This window comes from Dendrobates tinctorius, unplaced genomic scaffold (genome assembly GCF_039654945.1).
Source record: "Dendrobates tinctorius isolate UK_male_01 unplaced genomic scaffold, ASM3965494v1 ptg000257l, whole genome shotgun sequence".
In the NCBI taxonomy this organism is placed as follows: Eukaryota; Metazoa; Chordata; class Amphibia; order Anura; family Dendrobatidae; genus Dendrobates; species Dendrobates tinctorius.
The window spans coordinates 5122626-5139559 of NW_027361924.1; the positions used below are offsets into that span (position 1 = coordinate 5122626).

The 16934-nt window shown below is 47.7% G+C and overlaps 1 protein-coding gene across 2 annotated transcripts; it reads left to right on the forward strand.

The window, feature by feature from the left end:
• The first annotated feature begins 1742 nt into the window (after nt 1–1742).
• FLCN (folliculin) lies at nt 1743–16934 on the forward strand. 2 transcript variants are annotated; one of them, XM_073558517.1, is made up of 12 exons: nt 1743–2004; nt 8325–8629; nt 10307–10453; nt 10861–11082; nt 11197–11357; nt 11450–11541; nt 12558–12742; nt 12947–13060; nt 13137–13260; nt 13439–13570; nt 13778–13883; nt 15277–16934. In XM_073558517.1, the coding sequence occupies exons 2-12, from the start codon at nt 8381–8383 to the stop codon at nt 15476–15478; spliced, it is 1734 nt and encodes a 577-aa protein (XP_073414618.1). In that variant the 5' UTR covers nt 1743–2004; nt 8325–8380; the 3' UTR covers nt 15479–16934. The 2 variants fall into 2 exon arrangements, with proteins under 2 accessions (XP_073414618.1, XP_073414619.1); XM_073558518.1 differs by lacking the exon at nt 1743–2004 and adding an exon at nt 2226–2310.

The following is a 16934-nucleotide window of genomic DNA, read 5'->3' on the forward strand; positions in this document are numbered from 1 at the left end:
TCTCTGGAGCTTCCTTTACTCGTGAGAGTCGCAGGCCAGAGATAAATGTATCAGGAATAATGTGCAACATCCCGCACCGAAGTGACGTCCCGTCCATCGTGGCACATGGACCTGCGCCGTCGCTGCGTCACTCTAGATATGCATTTGCCTGAGGTATGTTATCAAGGACTCTTTACTAAGTTAATTTGCAACCACAAAATACGTCTGGTCAAGTTTTAAAGGGAATCTGCAGTTTTTATAATTTTGCTACATGATATAGGGAGAGACCCTGATTCTGGTGCTATGTCACTTATTGGTCTGCTTGATTCAGTTTTGATAAAGTCACTTTGCTGCAGATCTAGCAGTTGTCTTTGCTTTGTATAACAAACCTCCACCACACACCACTGATTGGCAGATTTCTGTGTACACTGTGCATAGGCAGAAAGCTGTCAGTCAGTGGTGGGGGTGAGGTTGGACTACATGCCAGCAGCTTTATTAGTCCTCTCTTGATAAAATCACTGTTTTATCAAGACTACAGCAAGAAGCCAAGCAAGTGGCACATTGCTGGAATCAGGGTCTCTGCCCCTACATCCTGCTGCTCTTGGTGGTAGATATCCAATAATGCAGGCGTAAATCATATGGGGCTGCAGGACAAGGAGGCTGCACCAAAAGTTCTGGTCGTACAGTTGCCTGTGGACCCGCTTTAGTTTTCAGATGAAGGGGGCACATGGCAATAGTCTTAAAGGGGCTGTCCATGATTTAGGACCTTTTTTTTTTTTTTTTTAAAGATTCAACAAAACCTATAGTCTCCTACGGAGCCCACCGATGCTTCTCGGTACAGACGTTGGTGTTCCCTATCAGTCTTTTGGGTTTGCAGGGTGTCGGCTGATTGAGCGCTGCAGCCTATTTCAGAAGAAATTGTTTCCTCCGGCACGGATGTAATGTGACTGATGCAATAGGCACCAAATTCTGGAAATGGCGGGGGGGTGTATGGTAGGTGCGGACGAATGCCGAATACTCTGTACGGTGTGTGAAATGAGAGGATGGGGGGGTCGATGCAGATTTCTGAGCAGCCAGCTATGGGGATGGTACTGCAGCTCTTAATTATCCCTCACCCCCGTTCACTGATGAACAGAGGAGAGAGAGACCACAGAGACATGGACAGAAGCCGGATCCGTCACTTAAAGAGACGGTACACCTATCTATGGTTAGGGCCTAGTTTGTGCCCCTCTTCACCTTTTTTTTTTGGTGAGGGGGGAGGTAGGTAGAATGGTACCAGGACTTGTTTGATACCATTTTTGTTACTTGTACAATGCACCACTGTAATATTGCAGTGTGTTGGCACGTTACCGATCTCCTAAGAGGCCCAGCCACGGGTGTACACACTTATAGCAAGCGACACAGCTGAGCCGAGCGGCCCCGGCACAGAGCAGGATTTACCATCGTGGATTATGTTCTTATGTTGCTGTGTCGTCACCAAGGTGTGATATCTGAGTGTACTGTCTCTTTAAGAGCAGACTTAAAGGGACTGTCATGATGGTGACTGCATTGTGCTTCCTAATAATCTCTAATGACCTCAATAATCTCTGTGGCTCCGATGCGAAACATATAACTACTCCCGGCAGCGGTCTGGCCATGCTGGGCGTTGTAGTTTTGCAGCAGATGGCTACAGGCACCGGTGTGATGAGGCGACCCAGCACGTGCAGGGGGAGGAGTCACGTGACGGGTCAGCTGACACATTCCCCGCAGTAACCTAAGATTCGGATTAAACCACTTTAACAACGATACGGGGGGGATGACATTTTAGTCCTGAATCTATACCTTCTTAATTCATTCCCTGAAATATCCGGCAACATTTTCACAAAGCGTAAAGTACTAATATTGCTAGCAGAGCTAATTCCAAGCAATATTTTGGCCTTTTGATTTTTTAATTCCCCCCCCTCTTTCTGTCGCGTCACTTAAGATCGCACAAAGAAGCGGAAGTCACAGGGGCTGTCACGTGATGTAAACATGGCGGAGTGTCAGGTGAGTGTGTGCAGCTGTCGACGAGAACTGGGGCGGCTGCTGCTGCTGCTGGGACTTGTAGTGCCACCAGGGTTATAGAGAGAGAGAGCGCCCAACGGGGGGGGGGTGGTTGTGGACGAGCCGTTTAACCCCATCTTGTGGCAGCCGATTTTTGTCTTCGTTTCTTTGCTGTAACTTTAGGTCTCCGCTCACATTGATGAATGTAATTCTACGGTTTATAGGAAAACTACTGGACCGACACTGAGTCGTAGGCGTCACATGAGATCCAAGATGGCGGTCACATGAGATCCAAGATGGCGGCCACGTGTGCGTATAGTAGCCCCCGGGAGCCACCCATATGTGCGTATAGTAGCCCCCGGGTGCCTCCCATGTGTGCGTATAGTAGCCCCCGGGTGCCACCCATGTGTGCGTATAGTAGCCCCCGGGTGCCACCCATGTGTGCGTATAGTAGCCCCCGGGTGCCACCCATGTGTGCGTATAGTAGCCCCCGGGTGCCACCCATGTGTGCGTATAGTAGCCCCCGGGTGCCACCCATGTGTGCGTATAGTAGCCCCCGGGTGCCACCCATGTGTGCGTATAGTAGCCCCCGGGAGCCACCCATGTGTGCGTATAGTAGCCCCCGGGTGCCTCCCATGTGTGCGTATAGTAGCCCCCGGGTGCCTCCCATGTGTGCGTATAGTAGCCCCCGGGTGCCACCCATGTGTGCGTATAGTAGCCCCCGGGTGCCACCCATGTGTGCGTATAGTAGCCCCCGGGTGCCACCCATGTGTGCGTATAGTAGCCCCCGGGTGCCACCCATGTGTGCGTATAGTAGCCCCCGGGTGCCACCCATGTGTGCGTATAGTAGCCCCCGGGTGCCACCCATGTGTGCGTATAGTAGCCCCCGGGTGCCACCCATGTGTGCGTATAGTAGCCCCCGGGTGCCACCCATGTGTGCGTATAGTAGCCCCCGGGTGCCACCCATGTGTGCGTATAGTAGCCCCCGGGTGCCACCCATGTGTGCGTATAGTAGCCTCCGGGTGCCACCCATGTGTGCGTATAGTAGCCCCCGGGAGCCACCCATGTGTGCGTATAGTAGCCCCCGGGTGCCTCCCATGTGTGCGTATAGTAGCCCCCGGGTGCCACCCATGTGTGTGTATAGTAGCCCCCGGGTGCCACCCATGTGTGCGTATAGTAGCCCCCGGGTGCCACCCATGTGTGCGTATAGTAGCCTCCGGGTGCCACCCATGTGTGCGTATAGTAGCCTCCGGGTGCCACCCATGTGTGCGTATAGTAGCCTCCGGGTGCCACCCATGTGTGCGTATAGTAGCCCCCGGGTGCCACCCATGTGTGCGTATAGTAGCCCCCGGGTGCCACCCATGTGTGCGTATAGTAGCCCCCGGGTGCCACCCATGTGTGCGTATAGTAGCCCCCGGGTGCCACCCATGTGTGCGTATAGTAGCCCCCGGGTGCCACCCATGTGTGCGTATAGTAGCCCCCGGGTGCCACCCATGTGTGCGTATAGTAGCCCCCGGGTGCCACCCATGTGTGCGTATAGTAGCCCCCGGGTGCCACCCATGTGTGCGTATAGTAGCCCCCAGGGAGCCACCCATGTGTGCGTATAGTAGCCCCCCAGGTGCCACCCATGTGTGCGTATAGTAGCCCCCCCGGGTGCCACCCATGTGTGCGTATAGTAGCCCCCCCGGGTGCCACCCATGTGTGCGTATAGTAGCCCCCCCGGGTGCCACCCATGTGTGCGTATAGTAGCCCCCCCGGGTGCCACCCATGTGTGCGTATAGTAGCCCCCCCGGGTGCCACCCATGTGTGCGTATAGTGGTGCCACCCATATGTGCGTATAGTAGCCCCCCCCGGGTGCCACCCATGTGTGCGTATAGTAGCCCCCGGGAGCCACCCATGTGTGCGTATAGATTCTGAATAAAAGAAAGACTATGCAAAGAACTAATTTAGGATCACCACACTGATAACTAATAATTGTGAAAAAATCATGAATTTTATTGTACATCAGGTCATGAAACACTACACACAATAAAAACATTTAAAAACAAGGTAAGGGACTGTAACAAACAAAAGGTCCCATAGTCCACAGTATGTCCACCAACTGCCTAGACAATATACAAATCACATATAAATAACTATTTAGTAGTAGTATGCTGCTGGTTGTTCCATTTAGGTAAGACCATAGGTTGTGTCAAACAAGACCTGATACACAGTGGTTATAGTATACTCAGATAAAGTGTAATGTCATATCAAGCATAATAACTAAATAAATAACCACACAAAGAATGTGTTCAATCCCATTAGTCAATGGCTATAGCAAATCAGAAGTGAAATACTGAAAGATGCACTAGCCCTGGTTGAAGTATAGCTATACATCACCATTTCCCTATCAGGATAAGTATCGGAGTCCGGTCACCCAGTCATCCCAGTCAGCAGTCAGACAGGCAGCCCATCAGGTGGCATAAAGAAACCCACGTGTTCCGACACACAAGGTGTCTTCCTCAAGGTGTGCGTATAGTAGCCCCTCAGGTGCCACCCATATGTGTGTATAGTAGCCCCCGGGAGCCATCCGTATGTACATATAGTAGCCCCCCAGGTGCCACCCATGTGTGCGTATAGTAGCCCCCGGGAGCCACCCGTATGTACATATAGTAGCCCCCCAGGTGCCACCCATGTGTGCGTATAGTAGCCCCCGGGAGCCACCCGTATGTACATATAGTAGCCCCCCGGGTGCCACCCATGTGTGCGTATAGTAGCCCCTCAGGTGCCACCCATATGTGCGTATAGTAGCCCCCGGGAGCCATCCGTATGTACATATAGTAGCCCTCCGGGTGCCACCCATGTGTGCGTATAGCAGCTGCTCACAGCCTCCCATATTCCTCATATATGCAGTGAACAGGGCAAAGCCAAATGAATAATGATCTTTATTTTTATATAGCACTAACATATTCCGCAGCGCTTTACAGTTTGTACACATTATCATCACTGTCCCCAATGGGGCTCACAATCTAAATTTCCTATCAGTATGCCTTTGGAATGTGGGAGGAAACCGGAGTACCCCCACACAAACACGGGGAGAACATACATCCTTGGTGGGATTCGAACTCAGGACTCCAGCGCTGCAAAGCTGCAGTGCTATCCACTGAGCCACTGTGCTGCCCAAAAAGTATTTACCATGGGGGTCAGCAGCAGCTAGGGAGTGTGCCACACGCCAAGGATGAGCGCGTCCGCCCTTGACGCTCATCCTTGGCGTGTGGCACGCTCCCTAGGTGCTGCTGACCCCCATGGTAAATACTTTTGATTCATTTGGCTTTGTCTTGTTTACTGCATATGAGGAATATGGCAGGCTGTGAGCAGTTAGTGGGGCTGGAATATTGTGTATATGCCAGTTGAGGTAAATTTTGGGCAATATCCCGTGTTATTATATATATTATAGCTATACAATGGTGCCTGCCTAGTTACCAGTGGAATGTTATCCACATTATTATAATTGTTGGCAACGAATGTCCCATAATAAAAGGGTGATGGAGAGACAAGGAACAATCCAGCTCCAACACCCAAGGCGTTAGCTCAAAGCATAATATTATTAAAAGGAGAAACACAAGAGCACGCAATAAATCCCATATAGAAAAATGCAAATTTTTATTAATATTAAATTAGTAACAATAATACAAAAATGGATAGCAACAGGTGTGCTCATAAACAGTATGGACAATATGTCCCATGGCCCAACCTCACACCCCCCAGATGGAAAAACCGGGTGAATAAGTACCGTGAACCTAAAGTCATGTCTTAGATCGAAATACCAGCCCAGCAAGTCTAGAGTAAACAATCTAAGTAGCAATGGCCAAATACATCCATGCCAATGCCCACACACAGTAAGAGTCAGAGAGATAAAACCGGTGCTGGTTAAGATCAAAAGACCATATAAAAAGACCAAAGAACAACTCACCGGGGAGGGGAAGAGGAAGGGGTCCAACAGTGGGACCTCCAACGCGCGTTTCGCGACGTCCCCCGCCGCTTTATCAAGGAGGAGAATAGGTGAGAAAGTACCGGTAGGGCCTTCAAATAGCCCATGACCCCGGTCACATGACCGGCGTCCACCAATAGAAGTGGCACAAGCGGCGCATGCGCCGTGGTGTCTGCAGGTCCTGTGCTGCAGTACGGCGTCCACACACTGCGCATGCGTCGGAAACCCGAGGCAAAGCGCACTATGTTCAGGGACGCCGACCGCAGCATGGAGCCGCACACCACACGGCGATGCACACGACCAGACATGGATTCATGGGACACAATATAGATGGTCCCAGATCCAAGAGTCTAAATCAAGAGACCAAAATTGCATAAAGATACATCTAAGGGTGGCCAAGCTGTATATACATAGTGGATATAAACTATAATGTGTAAAATACCCCTAACAATAGCATATATAACGGTACAGAGAAGTATAAATTACAAATAATTATAATAATCAAATATAAAATCACAGGAATAAAGTACAGTAAAGTATACAATCAGAAAGGTGAAAACCACATTCAAAAATACAGCATGTTGCAAGGAGTTGGATTTGTTGGGATGTCCATAGATGTTCTTGATTGTAGACAGTAAAGTATTGGATCCACTGTGTAGGGCTAGTTGGAGCCGAACCGGGGCACATAAAGAAATAGACTAAAAAGTAACAAACAAAAAAATATATATCAAAAAAATATTTTTAAAAACAATAAAAATAAAAAATAAAAACAACCACTGCAGGACAACATGGGAAATATGGAGTCATGCAGAAACCACAAACAAAGAAAGCCATACCACAATAAGTTATTTCAGGTTAACGTCTAAACCCAAAAAGGAGGAAAAGGGGAGTATCGCGTTAAACACGAAAAAGAGGAGGAGAGGTTAAGGGGGGGGGGAGGGGCCCAACCAACAAACCGAGTTGGAAATGGAGTATTATAAGAATGGAGTAAAACTTAAAGACTCATTCAATCCTCTAGGTTTCATGGTGTCCAAACGGACAATCCATTTGACCTCCATTTGCCCAAGGATTTTTTTATGATCCCCACCCCTTATGCCCATATGTAATGCATCAATCCCCCTAATTTTCAACAAGCCTGCATCACAATTGTGGTAGGCCCGGAAGTGTCTGGGGATGGTTTTGAGTTCAGTGGAATCAGATACAGTCCTGGCTGCGCCAATGTCCCGCACGTGTTCACGTGTCCGCACCCTCAGCTCTCTCGTGGTGAGGCCCACATAAATTTTGGGGCACGGACAGGTTGCGTAATAGATGACATTTAACGTACCACATGAAATCCGTTGTCTAATTGTAAACTCCCTCATACCATCCGAGGAGCTGAAGGTGGAACAGCGCAAGACATTGGCGCAAGCCAGGCAGTGTCCACACTGAAAAGAACCACATACCGGACCACTTGTCCCAAAAAAGTTTTTAGGAGTGGGCACATAGTGGCTCCGAACCAAGAAGTCCCTCAAATTCCTAGAGCGGCGTGGCGTCATGGAAGGGGAGTGCCCCAGGACAGTCCTCAGGGCTGGTTCTGTCTCTAGAATGGACCAGTGTTTTTGTAGAATAGTGCGCATATTGCGCCATTCATGGTTATATGTAGATATAAAGCGTATAGGTCCATCTCTGTCTTGTCTGCCGATCCTCGTAGTGGGTTGTAGAAGACCACTACGCGGGGTACACCTAGCTCGACCTACCCCTCTTGAGAAAACGATCACTCATGTCTTGAGCTTGTTTCTCAAATCGATCATTGGTGGAGCAGATGCGTCGCATGCGAAGGAACTGTCCGACCGGGATGGCCCTCACAGTGGCCGGGTCATGAGCCGAGGATGCATGTAATAAGGAATTGACAGAGGTGGGTTTCCTGAAGACGTCCGTCTGGATCCGCCATGGGACATATTGTCCATACTGTTTATGAGCACACCTGTTGCTATCCATTTTTGTATTATTGTTACTAATTTAATATTAATAAAAATTTGCATTTTTCTATATGGGATTTATTGCGTGCTCTTGTGTTTCTCCTTTTAATAATATTATTATAATTGTGTTGTTAACTACTGATACATTGTAAATATACACGTCTCGCCTGGATGAGTACGTCCCTTTTTGTATGTGCATGTGTATAACCGCACCAGTGAGTGTTTTTCTATCCCCTTTCCCCTGAATATTTTGGCATTATGGATTTTTCTACATCAATAAAATTGTGATATTATTCTGATATATTGGCCTTTTAATCATCGTTTTTTCTGATATGGATCTCATAAGTATTAATCTATGTGAGAGGAGGTGATGAACATCACTGTTTATTCTACAGGATGGAAGGCTGCTTTAATTTGTCTCCACGCTATTGAAGATTGCCAAGTAACAATCATGAATGCCATTGTAGCACTGTGCCACTTCTGTGAGCTCCATGGACCCCGCACTCTGTTCTGCACGGAAGCTCTGCATTCACCCCTCCCTCAGGGGGCGACATGTGGGGACAGCCTGGGACAAGGAGAACAGGTGGAGGAGGAAGAAGGAGGAATACAGATGAGTAGCAGGATCCGCTCTCACAGTCCTGCAGATGGCGCCAGTGCCGAGTCCAACAGCCCCAGACTGAAGAAATCCGATATGTGTGAGGTAAACAGAATGTATGGACAAAGGAGGCATAACTGTCCGCATCTCTACTGTAGATATATTCTTGTATATAGGGGCAGTATTATCTACTATATAATCGTCTAATTCTGTCTGTCTGTTTGTAACAGAAATCCCACACGCAGTCCGGCCGCGAATTGGCACGGAATTCAAACGACACGCCACCGCTACCATTGGGAGATCTGTGGCGCTAGCCGCTGATCTCCCGACAGTTGCCACGGGTCATCTCCTGCCGCACGGAGGTCAGCGGCGACGCAGCCGGGTGATGACTGGCGCTAGCGATCTCGCTCTTAAAGGGAATCTGTCACCCTTTCCCTTTAAATCTTCATAAATAAACTACAGACATATTCTAGAATACCCGATGCGTTAGAATCGGGCCACCATCTAGTATTTATATTCTTGTACATAGGGGCAGTATTATAGTAGTTATATTCTTGTACATAGGAGCAGTATTATAGTAGTTATATTCTTGTACATAGTGGCAGTATTATAGTAGTTATATTCTTGTACATAGGAGCAGTATTATAGTAGTTATATTCTTGTACATAGGGGCAGTATTATAGTAGTTATATTCTTGTACATAGGGGGCAGTATTATAGTAGTTATATTCTTGTACATAGGGGCAGTATTATAGTAGTTATATTCTTGTACATAGGAGCAGTATTATAGTAGTTATATTCTTGTACATAGGGGCAGTATTATAGTAGTTATATTCTTGTACATAGGGGCAGTATTATAGTAGTTATATTCTTGTACATAGGGGCAGTATTATAGTAGTTATATTCTTGTACATAGGGGCAGTATTATAGTAGTTATATTCTTGTACATAGGGGCAGTATTATAGTAGTTATATTCTTGTACATAGGAGCAGTATTATAGTATATTCTTATACATAGGGGCAGTATTATAGTAGTTATATTCTTGTACATAGGAGCAGTATTATAGTAGTTATATTCTTGTACATAGGGAGCAGTATTGTAGTAGTTATATTCTTGTACATAGGGAGCAGTATTGTAGTAGTTATATTCTTGTACATAGGGGGCAGTATTATAGTAGTTATATTCTTGTACATAGGGGGCAGTATTATAGTAGTTATATTCTTGTACATAGGGGGCAGTATTATAGTAGTTATATTCTTGTACATAGGGGGCAGTATTATAGTAGTTATATTCTTGTACATAGGGGGCAGTATTATAGTAGTTATATTCTTGTACATAGGGGGCAGTATTATAGTAGTTATATTCTTGTACATAGGGGGCAGTATTATAGTAGTTATATTCTTGTACATAGGGGGCAGTATTATAGTAGTTATATTCTTGTACATAGGGGGCAGTATTATAGTAGTTATATTCTTGTACATAGGGGGCAGTATTATAGTAGTTATATTCTTGTACATAGAGGGCAGTATTATAGTAGTTATGTTCTTGTACATAGGGGGCAGTATTATAGTAGTTATATTCTTGTACATAGGAGGCAGTATTATAGTAGTTATATTCTTGTACATAGGGAGCAGTATTATAGTAGTTATATTCTTGTAAATAGGGGGCAGTATTATAGTAGTTATATTCTTGTAAATAGGGGGCAGTATTATAGTAGTTATATTCTTGTACTTAAACTAATTTTGACTTTGTTAATATTTTCTGTATTTTTTTTGTCATTTAGGGCTGCCGATCTTTAGATGCCTGCCATCCTGGGTACATCAGCCATGATAAGGAGACTTCCATCAAATATGTCAGCCACCAGCACCCCAACCATCCTCAGCTCTTCAGTATTGTGCGTCAGGCCTGCGTGCGCAGTTTAAGCTGTGAGGTAATAAAAAAAAAAAATCAGAGTTGTGGGATAAAATATTCTTGACTGAGCTATGTGTCTCCATGGTTACAGACTACAAACTGAACCCTGTGTAGTCGCATTCTACAGTTATGTTATTCCCCTTCCCATAGTTTATATGGATGGTAGAGAAGAGGTTAGATGGACGAGACTAAGACCTGACCGCAGGAGCACACTTGGCACTGGTTTGGTTTATTAGTCTGAGTCCTTAGTGTGTCTAGGAGCTGCATACACAGAACAGTAGAGCATTTTATATGAAAACTATTTGAGAAGTTGCTTTATCTTTTAGTTTGGATGCATTAGAGCCCGGGGCTCCTGAGAGCATGTCATGGCTGGTAGTGTTCCCAGTTATTCATGTGAATGTTGCTGCATGTGCTCCTGTTGTCTAGGTTTGCCCCGGCAGGGAAGGTCCCATCTTCTTTGGGGATGAGCAGCATGGCTTTGTCTTCAGCCACACGTTCTTCATCAAGGATAATCTCGCCCGCGGGTTCCAGCGCTGGTACAGTATCATTGTCATCATGATGGACAGGATCTACTTGATCAACTCCTGGCCCTTCCTGTTGTCCAAGATCAGAGGGGTGATAGATGAGCTCCAAGGGAAGGCATTAAAGGTACGTTGCGTCATCCCTAAGTGCAGCTTTAAAAAGTTTCTTGGCTTTAAAGGGGTTAATGATTTGACAACTTCCATGCAACGATTGACAATACCATCCTGTTGTGCTTTGCAGGTGTTTGAAGCGGAGCAGTTCGGGTGTCCACAGCGTCCCCTCCGGATTAACACAGCGTTCACACCGTATTTGCACCAGAGAAACGGTAACGCAGCCCGATCTCTGACATCGCTTACCAACGATGACAACCTGTGGGCCTGTCTGCACACGTCCTTCGCATGGTAACCGGCCACAGTTCCTTTTAGTGTTTTCTATGTTGAAAAGATAGATATGTAATATGCTCATACACGAATGTGAACGGACTCGCACGCAGGTTATTGAAGGCTTGTGGTTGCCGTCTAACTGAGAAGCTGCTCGAGGGCGCCCCCACAGAGGACACTTTGGTGCAGATGGAAAAACAGGCGGGTAAGTGTAATGTCTCACTTTAATTTGCATTTGTGAAATGATGGTGGGATCCTGTGGCATGAATAATCGTGAGGCAGTGGGACTTGGTTCATGAGGCAGGGCTGGCTCGCCGGGCACTGGGAGCGTGAGGCGGGGCTGGCTCGCCGGGCACTGGGAGCGTGAGGCGGGGCTGGCTCGCCGGGCACTGGGAGCGTGAGGCGGGGCTGGCTCGCCGGGCACTGGGAGCGTGAGGCGGGGCTGGCTCACTGGGGACTGGGAGGGTGAGGCGGGGCTGGCTCACTGGGGACTGGGAGGGTGAGGCGGGGCTGGCTCACCGGGGACTGGGAGCGTGAGGCGGGGCTGGCTCGCCGGGCACTGGGAGCGTGAGGCGGGGCTGGCTCGCCGGCCACTGGGAGCGTGAGGCGGGGCTGGCTCGCCGGCCACTGGGAGCGTGAGGCGGGGCTGGCTCGCCGGCCACTGGGAGCGTGAGGCGGGGCTGGCTCGCCGGCCACTGGGAGCGTGAGGCGGGGCTGGCTCGCCGGCCACTGGGAGCGTGAGGCGGGGCTGGCTCGCCGGCCACTGGGAGCGTGAGGCGGGGCTGGCTCGCCGGCCACTGGGAGCGTGAGGCGGGGCTGGCTCGCCGGCCACTGGGAGCGTGAGGCGGGGCTGGCTCGCCGGCCACTGGGAGCGTGAGGCGGGGCTGGCTCGCCGGCCACTGAGAGCGTGAGGCGGGGCTGGCTCGCCGGGCACTGGGAGCGTGAGGCGGGGCTGGCTCGCCGGGCACTGGGAGCGTGAGGCGGGGCTGGCTCGCCGGGCACTGGGAGCGTGAGGTGGGGCTGGCTCGCCGGGGACTGGGAGCGTGAGGCGGGGCTGGCTCGCCGGAGAGGCACCAGGACGCCGGGGACTGGGAAGGCGACAAGGCGCTGGATCAGCGGGAGGCCCAGAAGGTTCTAGGTCACCGGTGACTGGGAGGATGCATGATGCTGGTTCATTGCGGACTGGGAGCACAGGATATCTATCTCAAATTTATTTTGCAGACTTGGAAGAAGAGTGTGCCGCCTGGGAGTGCCATGAGGAAGAGGACGGTCGACCCCGACCCCAGCCTGAAGTTCTGGAGGGTAGAGAGCTGTCCAAATGCCATACGGAGTCATCCGTCCTGTCGGATTGCAGTTGGTCCATCCGGAGGACGGCTGTGTTCCGGTCTCTGCGGCACATGAGACAGGTGAGGTTTATGGATACATGGAGAGAGCCGAGTGTATTGTATGTGGTCCCGGCCCAGTATAATGCCCAGGATCAGCGCCATGCGGTACCAGAATCAGAAGCCTTATTCTATCGGTCGCCCAGGCAGAGACTCCTGGTCACTCTCCTGTAATACGATCACTACGGTAGAAGGTAACGGCAGCATCGGTCTTGTGTTTGCGTTCAGGTGCTCGGTGCTTCTGCCTTCCGCATGTTGGCCTGGCATATTCTGATGGGAAATCAAGTGATTTGGAAGGGGCACGACCAAGAACTGATCCAGTCGGCATTCGATGTCCTGCAGGTGAGTGTTACTGGAATATAATTGTTATGCTGGATACCGTTATACCACATTAACCCTTTCATCGTCCCCATTTCAGGCCATGCTCCCTGTGGGTTGCATTCGTGTGATCCCATACAGTGAAAAGTATGAAGATGCCTATAGGTGTAATTTCTTGGGGCTGAGCCCGCAGGCTGAAATCCCTCTGCATGTGCAGTCCTCCGGTGAGTAATCCCGTCTCGTACAGATGTAGCAGGGTTCATACGGTGTAGTCAAGTTCTTATGTTACCTCGGCATGCAAATGCAGAAGGCCCATGTCTGGTATTACCCATGCAGACAGGTGGCTGGCTCTCCAAATTCTAGTAATTTTGACATTTTGCTTTTTTTTTTGCCTTTTGATAGAATTTGCAGTGATGATTGACGTCAGAACGGCGCCACGATCCAACCTGTACCCCGTGTTGTTTGTGGATGACGAGCCGCTCAGCAAATATGAATTTGTGGTGGCAAGTGGCAGTCCGGTGGCCACAGATCGGGGTAAGTAATCCCACTTGAACGCCTTTTGCTCTTACTAGACCCATAACGAGATGTCATGATGTGCCTGGGATGCTGCGGCAGAAGAAAAGGCTGCACGGTTTTGGCGGTGCTGCAACATTTGCCTTCTTAAGTCGCCGTGTAGTCACTGCCCTATGTAATAGTCCATTTCATACAAGTGGCCCATTATCTGCTTTATATCTCCCACAGTGGGATTAACTATCCTAAGCAAGATAGAAGCTGCCTTGAGCAACGAGAACCTGTCCATGGACGTGGTGGATCAGTGCTTGGTGTGTCTGAAGGAGGAATGGATGAAGTAAGGGGCCTCAATTTATCTTCCACTGAGGGAAAGATGAATGGGAGATGCTGATGATCCGGCTCCCGATAGTCCGGATATGTGTAAATGAAGCGTAGCTTAACCCTTTCTCAATGTCTGACATTACATCACAAGTCGGGTGTCGGTGAACGTAGGCGGCCCAGGATCTATTACACAGCCGGCATGTCTGTCCCCTTAAATATCACTGTTAGTCTGTACAAAATAGGCGATTGAATGAGAGTTTGGGACTAAAACTATAAGGAAAAAATACATTGTAAAAAAAATTCAATATTTTTATATATATTAAATAAATATATAGTATGTGTGTGTGTGTGTATATATATATATATATATATATATATATATATATATATATATATATCTTTTTTTTTTTTTTTAATGTATATATATTTAAAAAAAATAATATATAACATATTTGAGAATTATATCCATTTTTTTAAATGCATGTGTGTATCTATCTATCCCAAAATGGTACCAATAGTAATCTCAGCCCTCCACACAAATATAGAAAAAAAAACCCTCACTCAGGTCCACATGCAAAAAAAATGATGAAGGTCTCAGAACATGGAGAGACGAGCCAAAATTTTTATTTATAGTTAATAAATGTAATATTTTTTTTACCATTTTAGATTAAAATCAAACGTACAGTTTTTTTTTTTATTATCGCTATAATCATGTGACCAGGTCATTTTATTGCCATAAGAGCAAAACCCCCCAAAAAATGGCGGAATTTTTTTTTTTTTCATTATTTCACATTTTGCTATTTTCTTTCCTGTTTTTTTTTTTTTTTTATACATTGTATGGTGAAATGGATGATGACATTCAAAACTACAGCTCGTCCTGCAAAAAGGAAAACGAGACGCCTGAGCAGTTTTATTGATGCAAGAGAAAATACAAAAAGTTACGGCCCTTAGAAGAAGGGGAGGGGAAAAAAATGAAAATGTTTGATCCTAGCATAATGAGAAGTTCTGCAGCTTCTGAATATTCTTTACCTATCAGTTCATCGCTGTTTTCCAGTATCTCCACTTGCTTCTGGTGAATGGAAACTTCCAATACATGGCTTATGTTTCCTGCTAATTAATTAGGTCTTTGCTTGCTGTCAGTAAAAAAAATTCAAAGTATTTGAAAGTTACAAAACTTTTTTTTAATTGATTTTAAAGGGGCTGTCCAATTTATGGACAAAAAACTGACTAAAATTGTGAGAGAAGCCCAAGTAATATTGCACCGCCATTGTGCTGTCCATCTGTGTATCCATTAGACATGGCGGCCTCCGTGTCCAGACGGTGATGCTCGTACAGATCATTATTGCAGACGACTTCAATCTTTATAGTTGGAGACGTACTGATGGTTTTTATTTATTTATTTTTTTTAGTAAAGTGAAAGTTCTGTTCAAGTTCACCAAAGTGGACAGTCGCCCCAAAGAAGACACGCAGAAGCTGCTGGGAATTTTAGGAGCGTCAGAGGAGGACAATGTCAAACTGTTGAAATTCTGGATGACCGGTCTCAGCAAGACATACAAATCCCACCTAATGTCCAGCGTACGCAGCCCCACCTCGTCCGAGTGTCGGAACTAACGGCAAAAAAGGGACCAGACCCGCATCCATTGTAAATGTGTTATGAAGAAGAGGAATAGATGTGGCTCTTGTTGACCCCCATAGCGCCACGCCAACCAACAGGTTGTGTACTGTATTGCAGCACGGACATTAGAGGTTAGCTGCAATCTCAGATGCAACCTACGGACAGGGGTGGCGCTGGGAAAAAGCAGCTGTGTTGAGTGTTTTTTTTTTTTTTTTCACTTCTGCTCAGGGAATCTGTCACCTATATTTCGTCTATAAGCTGCAGCCACTGCCATCAGGGGCTTGTCTACAGCATTCTGTATATAAGTCCCCAATGTAACCTGAAAGAGAAGAAAAGCGAGTTATATTATACTCACCCAGGGGCGGTCCGGGACTGGTCTTGGTCCGATGGGTGTCGCGGTCCGTTCCGGCGCCTCCCATCTACAAGCGGTGACTGCCTCTTCTTTGCTTCCCGTCGTGGCTCTGGCGCACTGCTCTGCCCTGTTGAGGGCAGAGCAAAGTCCTGCAGTGCGCAGGCGCCGGGGAAAAAATCGGAGAGGTTCGGCGCCTGTGCACTGCAAGACTCTGCTCTGCCCTCAACAGGGCAGAGCAGCGCTCCTGCGCCGGACCCGCGTCGGGAAGCAAAGAAGAGGACGTCATCGCTAGAAAATGGGAAGCACCGGAACGGTCCATGACACCCATCGGACCAAGCATTAGAGAATGCTGTAGATAAGCCCCTGATGGCAGAGGATGCAGCTTGTTGAAAAAATAGGTGACGGATTCCCTTTAAAGGAAACTCTACTGCATGCGTGTGGAAAGGTGTCTGTGCCACACGCGCCACGGATATATGAGCCTGAAAGCCGCAGCATGGCGGTGATCTGGGTTTTTGGTACCTTTCTATTTTGTCCACGTGGTTTCTTTACTGTTTTTACCCTTTTCTTTTTTTTCTTCTCCATTCACATCCAAAGCTGCATTCAGAGAGTGATGCATTGCAGGAGATGAGCATTTAGCGCTCCCACCGTCAAGTAGGAGGCGGCACCGTATCCATTATTCAAATGGAGGAATGTTTGTGGCCCGTTCTATCGGAGGAGAAAAATTTGATGGCACAGAGAATCGGTGCCAAAATGACAGAGGCCGTGATTAAATTGATTGTTAAACCAACAGGGGTCCACCAGCCGCCCGCCGGGGGTTCCACAGGCCGCCTGCTGGGGGGGTCAATCGCAGAAAGGATCTCGCTTTTTGTTCGAGATTTTTGACTGAGCCAATTTTGCAAATTGTTGTTTTCACCATTTTTGGACATAAATCTGGAACAGAAGCCAAACTGCTCGCCTAGATCCTTTGTGCGATGGACTTCCACCAGGCAACCGATGGACCCCACAATGGTTTCTCGGTGCTTTTGATTTTATAAAACCACATGTTCAAAGCGATATTAAACTTTAAAAAAAAAAAAAATACTATTAACTTTAAAAAAATA